This window comes from Trichechus manatus, unplaced genomic scaffold, assembly GCF_000243295.1.
Source record: "Trichechus manatus latirostris isolate Lorelei unplaced genomic scaffold, TriManLat1.0 scaffold00389, whole genome shotgun sequence".
Classification (NCBI taxonomy): domain Eukaryota; kingdom Metazoa; phylum Chordata; class Mammalia; order Sirenia; family Trichechidae; genus Trichechus; species Trichechus manatus.
In genome coordinates this window covers 89286-107303 of record NW_004444325.1, presented here as the reverse complement: position 1 = coordinate 107303, position 18018 = coordinate 89286, and the positions used below count along the sequence as shown (strand labels likewise).

The window sequence follows — 18018 nt, the reverse complement described above, 5'->3', positions numbered from 1 at the left end:
ATTTATTATTATGCTTTATGTAATCTTCCCTATTTCTGGACCAGATTCTTCCAGCAGCAACTAAACGTTCCACTCTTGAAGGATACACCACATGTAGGGACAGATTGGAAAGTTTTAGCAACTAAGGTAAAAATGAATTCACCAAGGGAGAGATGGAAATTACCGTCTCAGGTTCCAAGATTATAGGGTGAAGAATATAAAGATTTCTTGGGCACCTAGCAGCAACCTGTAATTTCTGTTAAGTGAACAAGGTTACAATGGATTTCAGAGAGCTAGAGCCTATTCCTCTCCCCAAACAGGCATTGAATGTGGATCCCTATGCTGAGATATAGCCCTGGGAATTTGCTCAAGATTGTCTTTATTTCACAAAAGGTTCAAAAGATGAGGAGTCAATGACAACAGGGGAAACTGAACTACATTTTTTCCTCCTCTTTATTTTGAAGAATAATTTACTGTGTAGACGGCTCTCTAGTTTCAGACAAAGCCCCTTTGAGCATCTCTTTGGCAGAGACAGAGCAACAAGGCTTAGAAGTGAGGCAGCAAAGGACATCAGTAAAGAAGTGTAGAAGCAGGAGACCACATGAAACGATGAAAGCCTCCAGTAGGGATTTGCACAAGAAAGAGAAGTTTCAATACCTGAGAACAAGATAAGAATGTCAAAGCATATTTTCAAAAATAAAAAGTGAACTGTATTTATGCATACTTGATCTAAAAACATAGACTCTCAGGGAACTCAAAGGAATTTTGAGGGTGCAGTAGTCCATTCATAGAAGCATAGGTTTAACCTCCCATCCTTTTACAAAACTTAATCTTTTTTGCACCATCTCAAGAAATGGTCATCCATTCTCTGCTTGATCAATTCTAATGATAGAGAGCTCACTACCTCATAAATCATCTCCTGCTATAGTGCTAAAGTTTAGTCTATTCTTCATTATATTAAGGGTCAAGCAGCATTCTCTAGCCTCCAACAATCACAAGTCCTACTTTTGCCATCTGGATTTCAATGGAGAGGGTTTGATTTACCCCTTTATGTACATGACAGCCCTTCAATATATGAAGACTGCTCTAATATTTTTCCAAAATCTTTTCCAGGTCAAAATATAAGCTCTTATCCTTTTTTTATGACAGCTTCTGGTCTTTGGTATGTTTGGCTACCTGCCTCATGGTCCACTCAAGATTCTTAATTCCCCTCTCAATAAGGTGTGCTCTGAACACATGGATCAACTGCATGAGTCATTTGGAGGATACTGAAAATACAGATTCCATGGTACCCCACTCAGATGCAATGAAACCAAATGGCTAGGAGTCGAGTTAAACCAACTGCTGTCTAGTCGATTTTGACTCATGGCGACTCCATGTGTTACAGAGTGGAAGTGCTCCATAGGATTTCCTTGTATTTTAACAAGCTTTCTTAGTGATTCTACTATGTATCCAGGTTTGGGAATCAATGCTCTGAATAACCGTTCGAACAGTTCAGAGTTTGAACTCTTCAGAATAAGAATAAAAAAATATTATCCATCTTATATTTGACAAGTTGTAGTTCATTCTAGTGTTTAGCTTCCTTGGCACTATTTTCATGCTATTGTTTCTTTCTGCATTTACACAAGTAAAGCATAGTAATTAAATATTCTAATATGACAGAAACACATTATGTAGACAATAAAAGTCTTGTATTTCTCTCCCTTGAGATAAACACTCCCATCCCCTTGAGATAACCACTGTATACACACCCAGGATTTTAAATACAATAATTTATATAAATATACACAAATAGCCACACACAAATATAGACTTTTTAGTTGGATCATATTAGACATACTGATTTATATCATATAACAATACATTTGGGATTTTTTATCCACCTGGCACTACTCTTATAGATTTAATGCCACTTTTTGCAATTTTACATTTCATGCATAAATGGCATTTTTGTTTTCGTTGATTTTCATCATATATTTCTTTCATATCTTCTTTATTCCTGAGAACAATATCAGAGTCTGGTCTCTACAGATGAGTTTGTTTTAAGTTGCTGGGCCCTTTGTTTCTTATTGACATAATCTATGAACTTGCTGTCAGAATTTAATTCTTTAGCTCCTCATCACTATTAATGGTCTTTTTTGTAGACTCACTCTTCCGTCCTCGCTCTCTCCCTCCTCTTCCTTTGCTTCCACCACCCTCTCTTCCTCTCCCTTTTTCTTTCTTTCTTTATTTAGTTTAACTCTGGTTTCCTGAGTATTGTTAGGATATAGATAGATACAGGTGTAGACGTAGATATAAAGATACATACACACATATATATATTTATTTACAGTTTGTGTGTGTGTGTGTGTGTGTGTGTGTGTATGAGAAAGGGATAACAAAAGATGGCAATGTTCTCACACTTCCACCTCCCTAAAAGTTTTCTATATAGATCAGAGTTAACTGCAGAATGGTTGTCAATCTTTAGTGTCATCTCAACCTTTTGAAAAATTAAATTCATTGAAGAATGTTTCAGGTGATATGTTTCCAGCTGAGGAAGACTGCTAGGTAACATCAGGAAAACTAATCTCTTTTGTCTTGCTTCTGCACCAGTTTTTAATGTAAGTACAGATGACCTGCAACCTCTGCTGGGACAAGAGGCCTCTAGTTGCATGAGATGCTGTCCTCTGATTTCTGAGTGTGTGAATGTCCATACAGGGAAGATCTTTTTGACACACTGTCATAGACATATATTCCTCTTCCTCACCCTTAGTATTTATTCACTCTACTTATTTTGGAGGTCTCTTTTTGAACAAGGTGTATTCTTTCACTGCCGTATTCTAGACAATAATTTCCATTCTACCTAATTTCCATGATACATATGATTTTGTAGTCTTCAGATAGGACCACTCTTACAAAGCCTAATCCATGAGAATATTTTCCTTCACTGAAAGATTTATGGTTAAAATAAAAAATATTAGCAGCCCATAATTTTTACAAGGATGTGGAGCAAATGGAACTGTTATGCATTACTGGCAGTGGTGTAAAATGGTACAACCACATTGGAAAATTCTTTGACAGTTTATTTATTTATTTAAGTTAAACATATATCTACCATATGACTTGCTAGGAACTTACCCAAAACAAACGAGAATGTCCACACTCTTATGAAAGAATCTTTCCTTTGGCCCAGCACATAATGACCCAAAACTGGAAACTATCCAAATGTTCATCAACAGGAAAATGGTTAAACAAATTTCGGTATGTTCATAACATGGAATGGTACTCAGCAATTAAATGGAAAGAAGGACTGTCAGTCACAAAAACATAGATGAATACTAAAAATATTATGTTAAATGAAATAAATCAGACACAACATAGTATATGGTGTTCAATTCCATTTTTATGAAATCCAAATATGAACAGAACTAATCTATGGTGACAGAAATCAGGTAGTGGTTGCAGTGATGGAACTGACCAGAAAGGGGTGTGAGAAAACTTTCTGAGATGGAAATGTTCCGTATTTTATTTTGGGGCGGTGTTTACATAAGGTATGTAGTTGTTACAATCAATTGAACTCAACACTTAACATCTGTGAATTTTATAGTATGTTGATTATATATATGTACTCATATTCACATATAAGATTTTCAGGGATGGACTGCTTGATGTTCAGCAAAAGTGATCTTCCATCTTCAAACTTCTGCTCATGCTGTGTGCTCTCTGATCAATGTCTATCTACTCATCTACTGCTTGGATGGCACCCATTCTTCCTGCTGGTTTCAGCATGGACATTAGTTCTTCTAGGCCCTTTCTCTGGACTCCGTATGACGCCTCAAAATACATGTCATCCCACATTAATATTACCTACATTAGCCGTAACTAGTGGTAACTGGTGTGAGCTTTCTGGGGGCACAGCTTTACTTTGTTGTACTCTAAGTCCTAAAACTGTCACAGAGTAGTTGATCAGAAATTATGTAATGATTGAATAAATGAATCCCTAGATCTTTGGTACATCCCTTGAACTTGAATTTTTTAAGTTAACATGTTCAGTTAAATTTTTAACAAGTACCCCTAAGCATATTTAATGCAGGTGCTCTTCTGACTATTCATTGAGAAACACTGCTCCTAAGTGAGTATTACTGAAGAAGCTTAGTGTGCATCCTGAGGTTTTTATATGTATTGTTGCTTTTTTATAATTAGTTCCTCAATGTATTCCCTTGACATCCTATCATCATTCCCAGGCTCAACCTTAAATTCCAAAAACCAATGATGAGCAAAGTGGCCATATAATTCATCATCCCAACTGGGATATATCTGAGTATTAAACACACACACACACACACAAACTTGCTGCTATCAAGTTGATTCTGACTTAGGGTGACACCATGTGTTACAGAGTGGAACTGTTCTATAGAGTTTTCTTGACTGTAATCTTTACTGAAGCAGATTGCCAGGCCTTTATTCCACAGTACCACTGAGGGGGTTCAAACTACCAACCTTTAGGTTAGTCATCAAGAACAAACCATTTGTGCCACCCAAGGACATTAATCATTATATCAAGACAACAGGTATAAACTCGGCAAACGGGGACGTGGTTAGTCTAATGAGAGAAGTAGGCCACAAAACTTTAAAATAAGAATGAATACAGTAAGGATAATATTTTTTTTTTTCTGTTTCCCAGCTTTATCTTATGCATGGACCTTCAATGATAACCCCTTATATGTCCAGGAGGACAACAGACGGTTTGTATCTCAGGAGACAGGAAACTTGTACATTGCCAAAGTGGAACCATCAGACGTGGGCAACTACACTTGCTTCATAACAAACAAGGAAGCCCAGAGAAGTGTGCAAGGACCACCCACTCCATTAGTGCAGCGCACTGATGGTAAGATGATGAGTTATCTTGGGAATATGCTTTGTCCGTGGCTCTTGAAGCCTGGTGAGATCTGCAGAGTTTTCTGCTTCACTGTTGTTCAGTGTAGCCATAACATCTATGAGTTTAGGTTCAGTTTACAAATATGAATTGGGTATTATAAAAAATACAACTGAATTTCTATAACTCACCCACATGATACAGCATACGTGGTTCCGTGCATACTGTGCCTTCTCTCCTTTGGCACTGGAATCAGTTATCTTTTATTTGCTTAAGGACTATTTTGAAAAAAAAAAAAGATACTGTTTGGGGGAGTTGATATGTGTGTGTGTGCACGTGTGTGTGCTGCCAAGTTTATATAATTTAACTAATATATTTCTAATGAACATATAGTGCAGCTTTTTAAAATGCCCCTTTCTTTTCCATATTTGCCTTTTTTGCTTATCCTTTATTTACATGGCCAGCAAAATGGGGAAAAAAGTTCATATCCAAGGAAAGCAAAGCAAACCAACAATAATTATGAGCATTCTAAAGAAAAACGAAACAAGATTTTCATAGTAATTATATTCATCCAAGGAACATAATTCAGATTGGTCTCTGATGAGGTTTGTAGTTGAGTCAAGTTATAGCTAGTACAAGATTTAGAGAGCTAGAAGGTCTAAGCAAGTCATTGAAGCGGAAACATCCTGTAGTTGATTCTTTAATTAAATGTTCACAGTGGGAAAAGTAAAGATAGAAAATCTGTTGGTACATTTTATGATCAAATTCTGTACTTGAAATGCAATACCTCACAGTTTTTTCTCCTCCCGACCACCCCAGAGGAGTTTAAGGAGAGCAAGAATATAATGCTAATCACGGATAGCAGAATTTTGGAACCAGCTTTATACAAGGAGCTCTTATGACAGAACTTTTATAACCATTAACCACCCAAATGGTGTTAATTCAGAATTATTATTCATAAGTCCAATTTACCTCTTTTAGTGAGTACTCTAAAAACTCCGTTGATGACTGCAAGAGCTTCTAAGCTAACAATATACCTAGAGATTCTGCCACATTTTTTCTATTTTTTTTCTGTCTATTCTTAGTTTCAGACTCTTCCCTTCTAAATTCCTTAGTTCTTCCACTTCCTCCATTTCCTTGAACGTATTTATTGTAAAAAAAATAGACCAGAAATATTATACATAATATGCAAAATCAAGCCTCTTCTGTAAGTTGGCACCTAAGAAAGCACAGGTGTTAAACAAATAGAAAAAAATTTAAAAATTACCATTTCAGTTAAATGAAGTAGTACTCTACCTCTTCAACCATACCATCTTCAAATATTTTGAAATGATCAAGGTCATAAAATGAGGTATTTTTATTTTACATATATTTTATAAATTTCACATTTTCTGAAATGGTATTGGTCACTGATCAACTATCTACTTGGGAATGTATTACTCTGGTGTTCAGTACATAAATAAGAAGTTTTATCTAACTTTTTAAGAAATCTTGACTTGTCCTTGATTAAATTAATTAGGTTCATGAGTATAACCTAGCAATATATTGCTGTTTGTTATAACTCCTCTGGTAGATATAGTGTCTAAAATGCATTAGACATCTGTCTTAGTCTTACCTTAATCCATACACACAATTCCTTATTAGAAATTTTAAAAAATCCTCTGAAAACCCAAAAGCTTTGCGTAAGTGTAACTAATTTAACAGCAAAACCTTACTGAGGTGACATGAGAATGTATGTGTCTTTATCTACCCCATTAGTGTGATTACTGGATATATTTTGTTGCAGAAATACTGATATTTTGGAGTTAGAGGTGCCACATCAGTCCTTTTACAGAATTATCTGAAAGCTTCCTTATTCTTAAACACATATGGCCCCATGAGTTTCATGAAGGGGTGAGGGATCTGGATATCACTAGAGAATGAACCTTTTTTTTTTTTTAAACTCAGAAGCATTTTAGAATCTAGTTCTTAACTGAAAACACTAATTCTTATTAAGATGCTGATATGACGTGGAAGATAAGGAAATTTGGTATGTCTCTACTCTGATCTTATGATACATCTTATATATATATATATATACACATTTTTTCTGTTTTAGGGGGGAGGAGGATGAATTAATTCCTTCAATAGCATCATGAAGTTTCCTTGTCCTCTGTCTCCCATTAAAGTATAGAAAAATACTGTTAACTGAAAGACGGAATGATCAGGTTTTCATTAACGCAGCATTTACTTCATAGAAAACGTCTGTTCTCCAGAAATGCCGCTAGCTCTTTTGATATTTAACAGGTGTGATGGGGGAGTATGAACCAAAGATTGAAGTGCGTTTTCCTGAATCAATACAAGCTGCAAAGGATTCATCTGTAAAACTGGAATGCTTTGCCCTTGGAAAGTAAGGCGGTTTTGTTTTGTTTTGTTTCATTTTCTTAGTTGCTTTAATTTTTTTAAACCTTTTTGTTATTCAAACATTGCTCTAATGTAAATTACAAAAAAAAATGCTGGGCAAAGTGAAACTTTCTAATTGGAATTTAAACAAACACGTCTAATACTCTGAAAATGATCAGGGCTGCAATGGCTCCCCTAAATGTGCTGATATTTCCTCTAGTTTGAGCATAATGAGACCCCTTAAGCCAGCACATTTCAAGGGAATAATTGCACTTGCATAAGATGATGGACAAATTACTAAACCTTTGACACATCCTTCGTTCCATCTTATCCTGCATCCAGAAATACACTGCCTGGAGTGTCTCCTTGCTTAATCAATCAGCAATTCTTGTAAATGAAATACTTGGCCTGTTCATTTTCAAAATAAGACCAATTAAAGGCCATTGTTCATAGCAGATAATTAGAATTGAGCCAAACCTGCCCTATGTAGAGGATGCATTTGGTCTTACTCAGATGAGTGTTTGTTAGGGTCATGTTTGGAATGTTTTTAAGCCAACCAAATATCTGCGTTTTTGCATGGAGCAAACAGAACATCTCTACATCTTTTGGTGACACTCGAATTTCATTGCTATGTCTGTAAACATTAGTACCCAGTAAACAAATGACAGGTAGACTAGATCTGCACTTCTTGAGCATGGATGTTCATATGAATTACCTGGGAATATAGTTAAATTGGGATTCTGGTTCTATAGATATAGGATGAGGTCTAACTTCGTTTCTAACAACATCCCAGGCAATACTGATTCTTCTGGTTTACAAAACATACTTTACGTACTAAGAGGCTTAACTCTCACTGTGAGCTTTGAAGACTTACCTTTAAATCCAGCTCTATTTCTAATGTGGCCGCCAAACTTAGAAGGAGTGGTTTACACTCCAAACTCTGTAAAACATCCTAAAAATCACTAGTCTTGTCATTAACTAAATATAATAATTAATCCAAATAATGCTGGTTACTAAATCTGCTAGGTGTCTTTCTATGTCTGATATTTTGTGGATCTTTAAATTACATTTCTCAGGTTATTCATTTCTCATGGGTTTAAGAGATCATATTTTATTTTTGAACAGTACTGGTCTGTCCTGTAGTATTTGTCCAATAAATAATTATCCATTGATTGAATGATTCTTAAGAAAGTGGCAGAGGCTTTAAATCAGTTTTGTTTGCCTGTTTTTTAAGAAATGATGAAATTTCACCATTTTAAAGCTTTCTCAGAAATTAAAGTTTACAAAGAAACCAAGTGTTTGTCAGGAAAATACTTTGAGAATTAGATGACTGATTTAAAAAGTAAACTAATGAAAGAGAGCAACTGAAAAGAATATTAATAGCCCATTCCATCATACTTGGAATCAGAAAATATGGATTCCTGGAATTAAAAAAAAAATACTCTTGCATAATAAAATAACTTTGAAAATCATTGAGACAAGTTCTCAAGAATCTAAAGTAATAATTTTCATTTCTTAGGCAACTATGACTAAGCATTTATTATATGATATTTCTAATTTTTATAATATTGCAAAGCATGTTATATTTTTATTATATATAATTAAGATGAGGCCCAGATTGAACAAGCAACCTTTTCAATTTCATGATTCTGTTAAGAGGAGGAGAGTGATTCAAACTTAGGCTCACCTGAATTCCAACCCTGAGCGTAGGAAGTTTTAACTAAATGGTAGGCCTCTTGAAGTCAGCGAAAGCAGGCACGATTCCTAATTTCCTCAAGAGTTATATGACCTTTAGCAAACATGCAACTTAACTTCTATGAATTTCCATATTCTCACCCAAAAGGAGTGATAATGATACATATCGTACATGTATTTTGTGAAGATTGGATTTGATAATACATTTAAAAATGTCCAGCACAAGGCTTGACATCTAGGCAGTAAATGTTCATTGAATTGAATCTGAACCCAAAATACAAATTCCATTGTATTTTTGTATAACCAGTGTTTGAGTTAGTGGGGATGATCAAACTAGAAATAGATAACTCAGAGATTCTATAAATTTGCATCTCTCCCCAGCCCATTCCTCTTGTCTCTGCATCAGTGTTGGAGGCAGTAGAAGAAAGTAAGAGAGAAATTTGCGACCAGGGTCAGTTTAAGAATAGAAAAGAGGAACAGACAGAAGAGAATTTGGTTGACCAATATAGTCTGTGAATTGCTCACCTATTAGTTTTCTTAATTGTATTTGTTTCTATATTTTTTCTAAAAAATTCAAATTTACAGAAGTTTTTAATTTTTATGAGGTTCCATTTATTTATTTATTTATTTGCTGTTTGTGCTTTTGTTATTAAATTAGATAATCCATTGTGACAAGCTAGGCCTGACAGTCTTGCCCTTGCTATTTCTTCCAAGAATTTTATGGTTTTAGTGTGCACATGTAGGTCCTTAATCCATCATTTGTTTTTGTGTATAATGTGAGGCAAGAGTCCTGTTTCATTTTTCTGCATGTGAAAAGCCAATTTTCCCAACACCAGGAAGATTTAACATTGTTAAGATGTCACTATTACCTAAAGTGATCTATGCAATCTTAATCAAAATTACAACAGCTTTCTTTACAGAAATAGAAAAAGTAATCCACAACTTTATATGGAATGTCAAGATGCCCCGAATAGCTAAAGGAATGTTGAAAGAGAAGAACAAGGAAGGACTCACACTTCCTGATCTTAAAACATACTATACAGCTACATTAATCAAAACAGCCCTCTACTGGTATAACAATAGACACATAGACCATGGAACAGAATTGAGAGTCCAGAAATAAATCCACATATCTATGGTCAACTGGTTTTTGAAAAGGATGCTAAGCCCATTCCACAAAGAAAGAAGAGTCTCTTCAATAAATGGTGTTAAGAAAATTGGATTTCCGAAGAATTTACCAAAAAAGAGAAAAGACAAGCTACTGACTGGGAGACTACTTTTGGAAATCATATATCTGATAAGAATTTAAAAATCAAAATATATATAAAACTTCAATAACTTAACAACGAAAAGACAAAATAACTGAATCATAAAATGGGCAAAGAACTTGAATAGATATTTCACCAAAGAGAACATTCAAATGGCCACCAAACACATGAAAAGATGCTTGGTGTTATTAGGCATCAGACAGATGCAAATCAAAACCTCAGTGAAGTATCATTTCACTCCCACTAGGATGGATAAAATTTTAAAAAAAGAAAAAGAAAATAATAAATGTTGGCCAGCATGTGGGGAAATTGGAACCCTTATTCATTGCTGGTGTAAATGCAAAATGCTACAGCATTGTGGAAAACAGTGTGGTGTTTCTTCAAAAAACTAATAATAGAACTACCATATGACCCAACAATTCCAATCCTTGGTACATATCCAAAGACTTGAAAGCAGAGACTCAAAAAGAGACTTCTACACCAATATTCATTGCAACATTATTCACAATAGCCAAAAGATGGAAAACCTAAATTCCCATCAACAGATGAATGGATAAACAAAATGTGGTACATACATACAGTGGACTACTGCTCAGCCAGTAGAAGTCTTGACACATGCAACAATATGGATGGATCTTGAAGGCATTATGCTGAGTGAAATGAATCAATCAAAAGAGACAAATATTGACACAGAGAGGCTCGCTCACAGAGACAGTCTCATGAGGGTCCCAGGTGTGATGCAGAGAGAGTTAGTCCAGCCTAGGCAGCTGGGGACCAAGGGTAACCTTCTTGCACATCCATGCAATCAGAAGTAAGGATTTTAACTGCTGTGCCTGCCTGTGTGGACCAAACATCATTCATCTGCCTCCAGATCGCCTAGTGGTGCTGTTTCCACTGCCATCCCTCTTCCTGAAGTGGCTTCTTGGGCTTAGAGAGCACATTCACTTAGACTTCCAGAAGCTGGAGCAAGGAAATGGACTCAGTGGCTGTTGAGGATGTGGCTGTGGACTTTATCCAGGAGGAGTGGGCATTCCTGGATCTTTCTCAGAGGAAACTCTACAGAGATGTGATGATGGAAACCTTCAGCAACCTGGCCTCAATAGTTTCTCAAAATCTTAATGATGGAGAAAAGCTATCAAGTGAAAATATAATAGTACAATTCATGAGAAATGACACCTGGTCCTCAATAGTAGGAGAAATCCATGAATTTCATAGCACTGAAGATCAGAATAACAACCAGAAAACACATGTGAGTTGCCTCCTGTATTGTCTTCCAATCTTGGGATTGGTCATCCTCCACAGCCTGTGAGCCAGCAGCCTGCCACTTACATGCTAATACTGGATTCATCAGCCCCACAGCCCATGAGTCCATCAGCCCCTGTTGCTACATGAGTCCAGAGAAGTCTCCTGATGCCTGACCCAAAGACTTGGGGTTTGCCAAGCTCTACAACCACGTGAGCCATTTCCTTGGGATAAGTATTTCGGTCTATCATTTTGCTTCACTGGTCTTGCCTCTCTAGAGAACTCAGCTTAAGATACTAACCATAACCCTAACACTCACCTCAAACTGTAACACTAAATCTAACACACACCTTAAAACAAACCATATACCTATTTTTACCCCTTAATCTAGTCCTAAGCATAGTCTTAACAAAACTAACCCTTACTATAAACCTTAAACTAATCAAACCCTAAACCTAACTGAAACATAACCATAATCCTAAACCTAACTCAAACATGAACCTAAACTTAACCCTAATTGTTTACATAACTTCAAAACTAACCCTATTCCTATCATCAAACTTAACACTAAGCTTAAACCCAAACAAACTCCAAAATAAAAGACCTCAATCACTAACTTAATTCTAAACCTAACACTAACCCTAACGCTAAACCAAAACCCTAAGACTAAAACCTAAACCTAACCTTAAATGTAAACCTAACCCTAAACAATAACCTAAACATTAAACTAAACCTAACCCTTAACCTAAACCTAAATACAACACAGACCCTAACCTAACCATAACCCTAAGATAACCCTAACCTTAAATCTAAATCTAAATCTAAACCTAATCATAAATTTAACTATAAATCTAAATCTAAAACGAGCCTTTAACTTATATCTAAAGCTAAGCCTAACCTTAAAAAGTAACCCTAAACCTTGATGTAAACTTAAACATAATACTATACCTAAAGTAAACCTAACCCTAACCCAAAGCCTAAATTTAACGCTAATCCTAAACCTAACACTAACTGTAAACCTAACAGTAAACCTAAAACTAATCCTAAACCTAACCCTAACCCTAACTTCTACCTCTTTAACATAACACAAAACCAAAACTTAATCCTAACCTAACATGAAACCTAACCCTAAAGTTAACCCTAAACCTAACCCTAACCTTAACAGCAAGCATAACCCTAATGCTAAACCTAAGACCCTAATCCTAATTGTAACCCAACACTAATCCTAACACTATTTTACTATTTAACCCTAAGTCTATCCCTAAAATGAACACTAATCCTCACAGTATTTTGACTTCTCGTACTTGAATGGGAAAAACTGAAGTATTTTCATTCAAAGAATGTGATGGGAACATTCTCTTGTTTTATACATGATGTACATTAAAAACCTTGGATGTGTTTGGAACTCACGCTTCCATTTAACATGCTATGAACTTTGAAAGTCAAGATAACTCTTTGAACTTCTTGTACTTTGATGGGGGAATCTGTAGTGTCATTTCAAAGAATGTGTTGGGAATGTTCCCACTCTAGTAATACAAGATATATTTTAAAAACCTGGAAAACTATTTTGACTTCATTTACTTGGATGGAAGAATCTGAGTAGTGTTTTCTCAGTCAAATAATTTATGGAAAATTTTCCTGTCCAATTTGGATAGTGTTTTCTCCAATAATTTATGGGAACTTTTCATGTCCTTGTTACACACAATGTACTTTGAAAATCTGGAAACTATTTCAACTTCATGTACTTAAATGGTAAAATCTGTACAAAGTTTCTCAGTCAAAGGATAGATTGGTAACTTGGCCATCCTTGTTACACATGGTGCACACTGAAAACCAGTATAAGTCTTTTGAGTTCACTTACCTGAATGGGAGAATCTGCATAGTTTTTTCTTAGAGAATGCATTGTGAACTTCCCTGTTTTTGTAACAAACCAGCTATTTTGAAAACTAGAAGAACTCCTGACCCTAATGTATTTGCTTGGAAGAATCTGTATAATGTTTTTTCAGTCAAGGAATGTACTGGAAACTTTCTTGACCTTGCAATATAAGATTTCCTTTGGAAAAAAAAAAGACAAATACTGTATGACTTCACTTATATAATAAGACAAGAAAAGGCAAATGTATAGAGACCAAAGTTTATTAGTGGTTACCAGGGCTGGGAAGGAGGGGGGAAAAAAGGAGGTTAATGGTGATGGAAAAATCGCATTGATTAAGGGTAGGGTTGCATAGTTAATTAATGAGATACTGTCAATAAATGATACACCTGTAAAAAAGTTGAACTGACAAAAATTGTGTGATAGATATATTTACAACAATGACTAAAAAAGATAAGTAAATAAATAAAAAGAGTAGCTGCTGAGGCTGCTTATGTACAACCAAATACTTCATGGCATTTAGTTGCTTGGTATTGAGGTTTAGGGTCATGGTTTCATGGGGCATCCCAGTTATTGGCCTAATAACATGTTTAGTGCTTCTGTTCTATCTCCGAGTTTGTTGGGTAGTGCCTGGCATCTTAAAAGCTTGAAAGCGACCATCCAAGGCACAACAATTGGTCTCTATTCACCTGGAGTAACAGAGGAAGAAGGAGAGTCAGGAATAGGAGGAGGATATGGAATGTGTGGCTAATTGCCTGCATAAACAGCTGCATCCTTTGCCATGAGACCGGAAGAACTGGATGGTGCCTGGCTAACATTACAGAACATTTTGATCAAAGATTCCATAGACGAATTCTGATCAAGAGGGAGAAAATGTATAACAGAATTTCAAATTCTCATGGACTTTAAACTTTCTGGAGCCATGGAGGGTGAATGAACCCCTGAAACTATTGCCCTGAAGTCTTAAATCAAATATATCACCTGAAGTCATTTTAAAATTAAACAATAGTTTAGCTTAACTAGTAAAAATGGTCTTCCTTGAACACTATGCTCTTTTAATAACTATCTACATGGGAGCAAAGTGACAATAGCAACTTGAAAGATTAGATAGGAACCTTAGGGGACAGTGAATTTATACTAATGAGAAAGGAACAACTCAGGAAAGGAGGGTGAGAATGGTTGCACAACTCAAAGAATGTAATCAATGTCACTAAATTAAACATGTAGGAACAGTTGAATTGGTGTATGTTTTGCTGTGTATATTCTCAACAACAATAAATACAACTTAGAAAAAAATGAAAAAATTCAAATCTACAGAAAAGTAGAAAGAATAATACATGGATAATCATAATATACCCTTCACCTATATTCACCAACTATAAACCTTTGCCTTCCACTCTGTGTGTGTGTGTGTGTGTGTGTACACATAGAAACATTAAAATAGGTGTGTGATAAGTAATGACAAACTAGCCTGTATTTTGAGGGGCACATATTTATTCCACTCAAAATATTACTAAAAATCCCCTTTGACCCCTTTTTCAAGTCATCTTGCTATGAAATTGGAGGTGGGGTAAAGGAAGAAAGAAGAGTCACAGAATTTTGACCCTTCCACTTAGAGTTCACTATTTGACCTGACTATTGTGACCCTAAGGAGTCCTGGTAGTGCAGTGTTTAAGCACCGGGTTGCTAACTGAACAGTCATTGGTTTGAACCCACCTGTGGCTCTGTAGGAAAAAAGACTGGGCAATCCGCTCCTGTAAAGATTATAGCCTAGTAACCCCTGTGAGTCTGCATCAACTGGACAGCACACAACGACAATGATTTTGACCCTGTCTTTGGTATATGCTATAGGAATTCATTGGGAGTATATGGAAAAATGGAGCCCTGGTGGTGCAGTGGTTAAGAGTTCAGCTGCTAACCAAAATGTCAGCTGTTCAAATCCACTAGCCCCTCCTTAGAAAGCATATGGGGCAGTTCTACTCTGTTCTATAGGGTCACTATATAAGTCAGAATCGACTCAATGGCAACAGGTTTGAGTTTTGTTTTGTTTTTTTTTTTTTTTTTTGGAAAAATTGTACTAACAATCCAATCAGGACAAATGAAGCCTTGAAACAGTCAAGGTAAATTTTTGAGAATTTTTGAATGGACTAGTTTAGAAATAAACAGAATAATCTTTCATTTTTAATTAATCAGGGTTAATATTAATGGAAGAGAACCATCAACAGATTAAAAACTGGAAACCAATAAAACTGGATAAAACTGATAAATTGCTATTAACTTAAAAATGTACAAAACCAAAACCCATTGCCATCGAGTTGATTCCGACTCACAGTGATGCTATAGGACAGAGAAGAACTGCCCTACAGTGTTTCCAAGGAGCGGCTGGTGGATTCGAACTATCATCTTTTGTTTAGCAGCCAAACGCTTAACCTCTGCGCCTCTAGGGCTCCCAGAAATGTATAGGAGAACATAAACTTCATGATAAAATTTGCACTGACAGTATTTGACAGAGAAAATTTGGAGCTGGAAAATAATAATTAAAAAAAACTCTCCAAATTGCACATCTCATGTGCATAAGCAAAAAAACTAACTGAAAAATCACATATTCATTATTAAGTAGATACAGAAAATAACTGCAGCACTTGAAGTAAAATTAAAGAAGAACAAAAAAAATGTTGAAAATTACTTAACTGAATATAGAAAATTGTCAAGAAAATAAATTGGTTTAATGGAGTACACTCCATAAAATTATCTAACAAAGTTAATCCACATTGAGATTATGTTCATTAAATTTTGAAGTCATTAGTATGGAATTGAAATATCTTGAGGTTAAAATGGAAAGTCCACAGCATCCACTGGTCAAAATATCCTGTAGAAGAAACATCCATTTCTGTGTAATTGGCGTGTAGATACACACATATACATAGAAAGGAAATGGCTACTGAAGACATTGGACAGCAGTGGTTCTTGGCTACAGAGTACATCAGAATCACCTAGGTGGCTTGTTAAAAATGCAGATTGCTAGCCTCACATCCCTAGAGTTTCTGATTCAGTCAGTGTGGGCGACACACGAGAATTTGTATACAGCATTTAAGTTCCCAAATGATGCTGATGCTGCTGGCCTGGGATCACACTTGAGAACAGCTGACCCAGCTGTGTGGTTTGAGCTGTTTGACCTACAGGTAGTCACTTAAACCCTCTGAGCTTCAATTCCTTCACATAAAAGTGAGGATGCCGGACTTCTGGCAAGATGGCGCTCTAGGCAGAAGCACCACGCCGTCCCTCCACAGCAAAGATCTGAAAAACTAAGCCGAACAGAGAAAACAACAATCCTGAAACCCTAAAACATCCAATGAAGAGATAAAGAACTCAGCCAAGCACCAAATGGAGTGAGAAAACTGACAGAGAATGGAGAGCGAGGAGAGATTTATGCAGAGGTCCCCTATCAGTTAACGCAGCGTGGATCCACCATCTTGGACTCGTATCGGAGACCAGCAAACAGGGTATGAGAAAGCACCTTCACAGAGCTTCCAGTGGGAGACAAAACAACTGATAATTTGTGATATATGCTTTCCCACCTCCCACCCTTCTTCACCCCCACTTGTCTTCTTCTGTTTCCTGCGTCCACAATCTCTTGTGTGGGAAGCACCGGCTGCTTGGATTCCACCCACCTGAATGGGCCGGCTGTCTGAGTGCCAATTATTGGCTGCTGGTGTTGCTTTTTTCCACTTCATTTGATTTCTTCCTTACCTCTCACCACCTCCCCCTCCTTTCGCTCAAATACCTGCATTCGTGCACCATCTTTGCTTCTTCCTGAGGGGCTGTGGAGCTCCGTTCGAGCTGAAGCTGCTTCCCGGTCTGGGCTGCTGCACTGGCATGATCCCAGGGTTTTTGTTCATTTGTTTGTTTTGAATTGTTATTTGTTTTATTTTCCTTTTCCTGAGTTGGGAGCCTGATCTGGCCAGGCGATGCTGCATGGCTTGGAACATGCCATCTCAGCTTGCACAGACGTGCAGAAGGATCCCTGAGGGCCTTTGTTCTTTTGTTGGTTTTTTTTTTCTTCCTGTTTTTTGGGGGGCTTTTCTTGTTCTTTTTTTTTAAATTTGTTTTGTTTTCTTTTCCCTCTTTTTCCCTTTTTGTCTTTCTTAATTACTCAGTTTCTCGTCTCTATATCTTCCTTCTCTTTCTGTTCTCTGAATACCTGGCATTGTATACCTCTACGCCTTCTAGCCAGGCTGTACTGAAACACCTAAAAACAACTTTCCCAGACCTCATAGCTACACCGGTGGGATTCCTGGGAACTTTGCTGTTCTTTTCCCTTTCTGATTTTTATTCATTCATTCTTTTTTTCTCTTCCTCTTTCCCTTTTCATTTTTCTCCATTTCAAAGTCTCTCATCTCTCCACTGCAACGGCAAGCTCCCCTAGCATTCTTTTTTGTTTCTTTGTATGTTTTTGGCTCCTATTCCTCTCTCCTCTCTCCCATATCCATCTTAGCTCCACACATAACAATCTCCCCCATACATCCTACCTATCTACACCATGCACTTAACATCACATCACCAAGCAGCACAGGCATGGCCTACTGGAACCTGCCCTGCACTTATTACCGACCTGCCCTGGTGGCTGTAGTAAGTGCCACAAACAACCAGTCCCAGTAACTCCTCTTCAATAAGACCTGACCTGCTAAACCATATCTGAGTGACTGACCCTGCCAATAGTAGAA

The 18018-nt window shown here is 36.6% G+C and overlaps 1 protein-coding gene across 1 annotated transcript in view; it reads left to right on the top strand.

Moving 5' to 3' along the window:
* The window catches only part of LOC101348076 (contactin-6-like), a gene marked incomplete at its 3' end in the record, with an annotated part of 104552 nt that overhangs the window by 42878 nt on the left and 43656 nt on the right, over positions 1-18018 (top strand). The window contains exons 5-6 of the mRNA XM_004391000.1: positions 4643-4846; positions 7121-7223. Coding sequence (XP_004391057.1) covers positions 4643-4846; positions 7121-7223 — 307 coding nt within the window. The remainder of the gene's footprint in view (positions 1-4642; positions 4847-7120; positions 7224-18018) is intronic.